Below are 8,023 nucleotides of genomic sequence, written 5' to 3'. Positions count from 1 at the left end.
GAGGCAAGTACTTAAATTAACAAGCACATGATCTTGTTTTATTAACAACTGCAATTGGTATGATGTGATGCCCTTGTCTTTAATTAACATCGATACTAAGTTTCAAAGGCTGTTTCGTGCCAAAGGGGATTAACGCTTGTTCCAACATTCTCAGTGAGATCGACTGAAACAAAATCTTTCGGTTCTGCATCTCCTGGCTCTTTAAATGAACCCAGACCCCTTAAAGTATTCATTCTTTTTTTTTTGCCCCACCGACCGACCACCATCACAAGAGACGGGGCGATGGGAAACGAACCATCTTATTGGGATGGCCTTGGTCAATATTGATGCAATATTGTTTTAATGCCCACTTTCACGATCATGACTGTATATTTTGGTACAAACCGGTAACATTGTATTACCCAATCAGATTGGTTTCCATGGCAGCCACCAAAACAGTCAGATTGGCCATTGCCTCTTAGCTTCCATAATTTTCAAAGCATGCACCCAATGTTGTATAGTCCAGTCCCTGAACTCTCTCTCTTCGCGCGCCCCTTGGGTTCAACCCCTATAAAGGGCGCGCGGAAGAGCGAAGTCAGGGACTGGACTAGGCCTTTATAGGCTTCGATCTGTAATAACTTCGTACCACGTCAGTTCATACAAAGGATAATCATGCTTGAAACGCTGGACAGTTACCACTAAAACATGGATTTATAATGTTTCTGTTCACTGAAAATTCAAATTAGACTGACCTTATATTGAATAGATTATTAAAACTGAGTAAATAGGTTTCATGGTTTTCGATTTGGATTGGATAGCGCACGTCTCCTTCCTCGCGTTTGCCCCTCGAACTCGCGCTCTATCTCATTTATTTCATGCTCCAGGCTTAACAGATGGCAGGGCGCTTTAGCTAAATATGTATTAAAACTAAAAACACTTCCAGTTGAAGGGAAATCAGGAAAACATAAAAACGTTTGAGAAGGGCAAATATGTTTAGTAATCAGTACAGTAGGCCACTTTATCACTTAGAAATTAAGAAAAGAAAAAAATCGACGTCAGTTAGCTGGGAGCGAGTGCGAGCTCGAGTTAAGAAAAAACAATATCTAATGTTGTATAATTCTAAATGCATTTGGCAGCGAAACAAAAAAGGCAAAACTAATTATTTTTGCTTTGCTTTCCGGGCGATGTCATCAAACGGCTGTGTTTTCTTAAAAGAAATAGCCCTGTAATTTGCATATTTTTTTGCCTCGCTACGTATATTTCCCATGACTCAAATGGCTAAGATTTTATAATTATACCGTATATATTTATACGTCATTTATTTACTGCGGTTGGTATCAACAAATCATCAGTCATGTTCGGTTTTTGTTACGGAAAAGAAAACGATTTTACTTGCTCTTGTGCTCAAACTTATTACTGAAGGTAAGTTTAGCCGCAGCATGCTTCTTTTTTAATAACATTTACACTCAACCTTTCTAGAGAATATTCAAATTGACATTCAATTTATAAAATGCGTTTTCACTTGCCGTTATTTGAGAGCTGCCGATTCCAAACCATAATAACATGTGCTCATGGAACTCAATAAATTATTGCTCGAATAGTCGTTTCAAGACATATAATAAACGTTGTCCATAATTTTAGCAAGGTTTCATTTCGGCTGGCCCCTAAATACCTCATAAAAACATTTCTTTCTGATAAAACAAAACAAAGGGACAATTGTTTTGACTTACAGATCAGGAAAATGTCGACGTTAGCAAAAAATTATTTTTCTCCGCGTATCATTTCCATTTCCCATTAATTTCTTTTCGCTCGCCAGAAAAAAGGATAAATACAATAATAGTCTACATCGCTTAAAAATCGTTATTGCCGTGTTTCGTTTTGTCGTTTAGATTCACATGATCTAAAGCGGTCGGTAGCCGCTAAAAAAAATCCCCTTTCAAGACGGAAATATAAAAGAAAAACCCCGACTAAATCAGACCCATATCTTGGGTGACTATTTATCTCGGCTTTAGGTCATTCAAAATTGTTCGTTAGAACCGTATTTCAGTAAATATATACGTTTAGGATTCAACCTCAAATGTATTAAACAACTACCCCATGGCCAATGGAACAATTGTTTTGTTGACGCGAGGAAAGTCCTCTGCGATTGCTGTTTATAAATGCTCTACTGATAACATCCGTTATTTTATTTTTAATTACCGTTAAGCTACTTCGAGTGAAAATAAAATAAAATGAAATAAAAATCCCGAAGGCTGCTTCCAGTGAAAAGACAATAAAAGCTTCACTCCAGCTGATAAACTTGTTCAAAACTGGCAAAGCTGGTGCCGCAGTGCAAATAAAGACCCGCATTGATCGATAAAATTTTTATTTATAACTTGAATTTAGTCCACTCTTTGTTTTTTAGCATGCGAAGAAATTTTTAAGAATGATCTGTTTGGAATGCTTAGCCGGATATTGCGATATGAGCTGACCACAAGTTTTTTCTTGTCTGTCCTTTCCGGCTTTTTTTAAACCCGGGGTGGGGTGGGGGAGGGGAAATGTTTGAGGCAGAGTATACAAGGCCCAACAGAGCCCTTTCTTGGCAATTGTTCATCTGTTTATCCGTTTTATTTAACTTATAAGATGAATACAGGTGCCATATGTGGACTACGTTATCTTATAACGCCGCATCATTAACAGTCTTTATGTTGTTTTGTTCTCCAAGACAGGTGTCAGCGGTGAGATGGTCGAGCATTTGTAATTAAAATTATGCTACGTTTGTTTCTATCTTATTTTTTGCACTGTTCTTTCGTTGAATTGTAAGCCGTTACGGTATCAAGGCTTACATACCATGTTCTCATTCTCTGAAGAAGTTACAGAGCTGCAAGAAGTTATTTTATTTGCGACAGAGCTCTTCCACAACTAACGGCGAAGAGCCTTGTCTTCACAGTGGCCATATTTTTGTTATAATTTCAAAATTAAACATAAATTTGACATTGTTTTCTTTTTTACTCGCTTCCCCCGTATTATGTAATAATCCAGTGAATGCGGTTTCAGTTTTTAATCAAATTAATTTACGAAAAATGAAAAATGAAAATGAAATCACGACAAGAGAATTTTTATAATATAACTCGCAAGTGTAAAAAAACTGACTCAAAAAGATTTGTTGAACATAAAAATATTCCCTTGCTGATAAGCCCAGCATGAAAGCCAGGAATTGCACACTTACATTGAGCCTTTTTTTTTTCAAAGACTGCGTGACATGTCACGTTAATAATTCATGAAGCGCATTGCGAAATTAATTTGTAATAGGCTTTCACGGTGATAGTTTCAATAGTAATGCAATATACCCGCGCTGCGGTTCGAAACGAATACTGCCTAACTGTTGGTTCTTGCTGCGCTCTGATACAGGTAGATCGAGCTACAATCCAGCTTGTGAAGTCAGAAGGCTCTACAGAAGAGAAACATCAACGTTTTGCTGATAAAATCTGGGTTAGATGAAAACGCAATTTGCTAAGTAGCCGACGTTGATTTATTTTGCTGTACACAAAGAAGTAAAGAAATTCGCAATCGACAACAAAATGGTGAGTTAGTCGCTTTGGTTTCTTATGTTCGCCGTGTACGTTCGACCACGATTTTATTGTTTACTCGCTAATTACACTTCTGAATTGTAGATTGAGAGATTTCGCCGCGTTTTCTTTCCGAGAGCGTTGGTGTTGGTCTTCTACTGGATTTCTTCGACCGCCGCGTTGAACAACAAGACCTCGAACAATACCACAAACAACAAGGGATCGAATGAAAGTTCGGATAAACCTTTTAGCTGCGAGTGGAAAGATCTACAGTTTCCCATAACCTATGGACCAGGAATTGCTTGTGCGCTGTGTATACTTATCGGTGGATTCCATTTACTTGTAGGTGAGGATTAAAACCCATCTTGTATTTTATTTTCACTCGCAACAATTTTCGAACCATGTAAACGCGTGCCGCTGATCTACGCAAAGATACGAACTTCACAACATCGGCATTTAACATGGAAAAGATTTTGAAGCAACATAAGCTATTCTAAACGAAACAATAAACCGAATTTAGGAGAATAGATGTTGTATGTATTTGTGGTTCGGTAAAATTCTGTTCCAGTGGGGGGTTTACGTTTATAATTCTCAAATCGATCTTCGGCGACATTTTCTAGAAACTGGCGACTTTGATCCGATAACGATAGCCCTGCGATAGCTCGTTTTTATCACAACAGAGTAATTTCTGAGTCTTTAACGAGCTGCTTTTGTTTAAGATATCTGTTGTAAGCTGTTTAGTTCGTGTTTGCTTGTTTTAACACGTTTCGTATCGAAGGTCAACGGAATTGAAGCTACACGTAGAGTGTTTGCACGGGCGAGCATTACAAAAGGACATTTTTTTCGACGAGCAAATGTTTTATCGTGAAAGACAAATCGAACTCCGCTTTTACTAAAGTACAGAGATTAGAAAAGAATTTTTTATTCATCGACATAAATAAAGCGGTGTTCGATAAAAACTAAAACGTGGAATGACTCATTTTGCTAATTTGCATTTTATTGGCTCAATTCAATTGTTTGGTTCGCGTGGGTGTTTTTTCCACAGAACAAAAGAAACTCGATTTCGTCACTTCCACTTCCGTCTGACTGTCTGATCGACGCGAATCCTTTTGGTTGACTTTTAACACGTATCTCCACATCAGATCATGTGTTTAGTCTTATGAAAATCCTTAAGCAATCCTTCATTTCCTGTTTTCAGTTTGCGATATTGTTTAGGGAATAATTCTTTGTATAAACAAGACACTATTCCTAAGCAACCTGAGATAATTGTCAAGGGCATATTATTTCGGGAAGCGGTCCAACATTGCTTCTTAAAAACCTGACAGTTTATTTCAATGTAATGTCCCTTAGCTTAGATCGAGGGTCAAAGAATTGTATTTTTTGCAGATAGCTATCAGTATTTTTGTTTGGCTGTGGAACATTTTTTCTTAATCCCCCAATTAACAGTGTCAATTTTTTTTCATGCTCACCAAAATACCAAAGTCTACTGTGAAAAGCGACTAAAATAAACTGCCTTACACCTTGAATAATGAATTAATCCAGGGGCGATTGTTCTTAGAAATTACATATTAGACTTCTTGTTCTAGATTTTACCTCAGTTTCTCAAAAGGGCACGATTTTAATATTGAGGGTGGAGTCAGTTTTGTGGTACTCTGTAGGTGTTGGGCGTGGTTACCTCAACTCATTAAAAGGGTGGCAATTACTTTAGATGCAGAAATTAACCCTGGTTTCCATGACAATAAGCATGAAGTGGGTATTGCTGCCCACCCCACCCCCATCATTTTTGTTAAGCAGCACTATCCTTGACTGCTTCTGGCTAGAGAGAGGAGCTGGGAGAGTAAATGGCAAATACCCACTTTTATTTTTATTCAAGGGGCAATTGGTTAGACTGAGAATACAGACGTCTCTTCTCGGGAGTGAGTGACCAGAGAGAGACATCTGATATTCAGGCTAGCAATTGGTATGCACTAAGAAGCAATTTATTTGTACAAATTACAACTCTAAATGCATTGCTGGTCTCTCTTCACACAGGTTTCAAGTACCAGAGAATAACCTTATTTGCAACTGGATTTTCCTCTGCCTCTCTTCTTACGTACCTAATATGCTTAATCAGAAGTTCCCTAGACATCCAGTACATCCTTTTAATAACTGCCGCAGTTGGGATCTTTGCGGGAATTTTGTGTACAACAGTAATTTTCTGCGGACTTTTTACAAGCGGAATTGTTGCTGGTTTCAGTCTAGCAATGGCCTTTCTTCTGGGCTTTGCTTCTTTGTACCAATATACAACACTTACAATTCCAGTTGGAGTACTCATCGGAGTCTCAGTTCTTATGGCAGGGGCTGGCGTTTGGTGGAAGCGGGTTCTTCTAATCGTCACATCATCAATTTATGGTGGCGCACTAATGATCAGTGGATTGGACTACTTCATTGAGGACTTGCGTTTGCTAAACTATGCGTGGCAGAAAGTTTTCATTAAGGACGTTAAAGGAGATGAGCCTTGTATGTTTTCGTGGATTATTTTGGGGGTGTGGCCACTTCTAGTACTCATCGGATTGTTAGTTCAGTTCCTGAAGACGGCAAAGAAGCCTCCGAAACCTAAAAAGGGTGAGAGTCATCGTAGAAATCGTTCTCGTGAAAATGATCACCACTCTATAGGCCTGCAGCTTGTGTAAAGGTGCATGTAATTATAATACTGCTTATTTAATAATTATTCTTACATTAAGCTTACTTGCTTTTAAGATTTTTCTTCTGTTTTACTAGGCATCTAATTGCTTGATTATGTAAATAAGAATTAAAAGAAATCAAACATCATGTCATTAATGGACTTCCCTTACATCAAATGCTTATTCTAACTGGATTAACTTTAAAAGTGGATTTCCAGCAATTCAGTGATTCAGAATCTTGATTTTGTGTAATTTGCTGTTTTTGACACTGTCTGACAGTATTAATTGTGTAATGCACTATCATGATATGCATTTTATTTGTAAATAAGTTCAAATGTTGTTATTTATATATAGAGTAGTTGAGTTATTCAGATTTAAGATATCTGAAATACTGCGACTGTTTTATACTACCCTGAGCAGTTACTCTGTGGGCAGGTGACATTTCAATTATATTTTAATAACACCACTTAAAACATATTATATAGCTCACAATATTTGTAACTTGTAAATTATCTAGGCATGAACATGTACTGTGTACATGTAGAATTATTAGCTTAAATGAAATAATACTGGTAGATTTTTCAGGAGTTTTGTTGTTTTATTAGATTCATCAGCATTTATTTATACTAATCTTAGCTTGTAAGGGCATGCAAAACAGTCGAAAATTTTGTCAGATAACTCCAGGATGTTGCAGCCATCTCATATATTTTATTCTCATATTTTTATCAGAACTGCCATTCACTGCTGATAGATTTACTTGAGAAAGAAAAGGGCAAAAGTTTGATGAATTAGTTAAATTATAAATTTGTAGAAATGAAGTAATGGCAATGTAATTTCCTTATGCCCAGCTAAATTGTACATAACTGTAATTTTGTAGTTACATTTACGATTTTAAGTGTGAAAGACTTTTGTAAGCTGCAGAGATATTATTAGAATGAAATAAATAGACAGATTTCTAGACATTTATTTGCAGTTTATAGCATTAATTTAATTTCTCCTTGTTGACTGACAGTGGTCTAACACTGGCATTTGAATTACAAATGCCATAGAAAATGTGGGTGTTTTGGCCACATTTCACAGGTTATCATCTCTAAAAAAAAAAAAAAAAAAAAAAAAAAAAACGAGGACATCATTTCGAACACAAAGGTACTCTGCATTAACATCCATTCGTATTTTCTCCTTATCCATGCACAGACTTTCACAACAAGCGTTATTCAATGGGATCTCCATTTTATTCAGCACCTGACGACATAGAAATGACTGAACTACTTGCGGAGCAGGGGCAGGCACCTCCAACCCCCTCCCTAAATACGGACCACACCCAACAAAGGGCCCCTATGCTATTGGAGGAGGATTGACACCATGCAGACGTCAGACACTCAAGACTGATGCAGAGTGACAATTGGTGTTCAACTTTCTTACACATCTCACGGTGTAGCTGTTTTGTGTCTTTGTTCTAAAACAAATTACATAACACATGCTTTTAGGAAGATGGGCATTGGTCAAAACATCCTAAGGATGAAGAATTCATTTTTTCACCTCTGGGAGGGTGGGGCCCTAGGCTCCAAATAAAAGTTTGGCTAGTAACCACTTAAGAAATCCTGGTTACAAGCCTGCTGTGAAGTAGACTTCTTCACAGCTTAGTGCAGTAAATAAAGTGCTTTAAGCTAGTCTCAAGTAAAAAAAAAAAGAAGAAACTACTATATTGTAAAGCTGAGGAACAAGTATCCATTTTGGCAAATTTTTGTACATGTATGTACAACAAAATTTTAGATGTTAGTTTTTAACTATTAAATCAAACAAAAAGGTACAGAAGACACGTAACAGGAAAAC

The 8,023-nt window shown here is 37.1% G+C and overlaps 1 protein-coding gene across 2 annotated transcripts; it reads left to right on the top strand.

The window, feature by feature from the left end:
- Window positions 1-1,271: 1,271 nt before the first annotated feature.
- On the top strand, window positions 1,272-8,023 carry LOC144649647 (transmembrane protein 198-like). 2 transcript variants are annotated; one of them, XM_078509195.1, is made up of 5 exons: window positions 1,272-1,401; window positions 3,370-3,542; window positions 3,633-3,873; window positions 5,559-6,131; window positions 7,385-8,023. In XM_078509195.1, exons 2-5 carry the CDS (start codon window positions 3,540-3,542, stop codon window positions 7,546-7,548), a joined length of 981 nt encoding a protein of 326 aa, XP_078365321.1. In that variant the 5' UTR covers window positions 1,272-1,401; window positions 3,370-3,539; the 3' UTR covers window positions 7,549-8,023. The 2 variants fall into 2 exon arrangements, with proteins under 2 accessions (XP_078365321.1, XP_078365322.1); XM_078509196.1 differs by having other exon boundaries at window positions 5,559-6,201; window positions 7,385-7,518.

Source organism: Oculina patagonica, chromosome 4 (genome assembly GCF_052425735.1).
Source record: "Oculina patagonica isolate OP01 chromosome 4, crgOcupat, whole genome shotgun sequence".
NCBI lineage: Eukaryota > Metazoa > Cnidaria > Anthozoa > Scleractinia > Oculinidae > Oculina > Oculina patagonica.
This window is presented reverse-complemented; position numbering and strand designations above follow the sequence as displayed.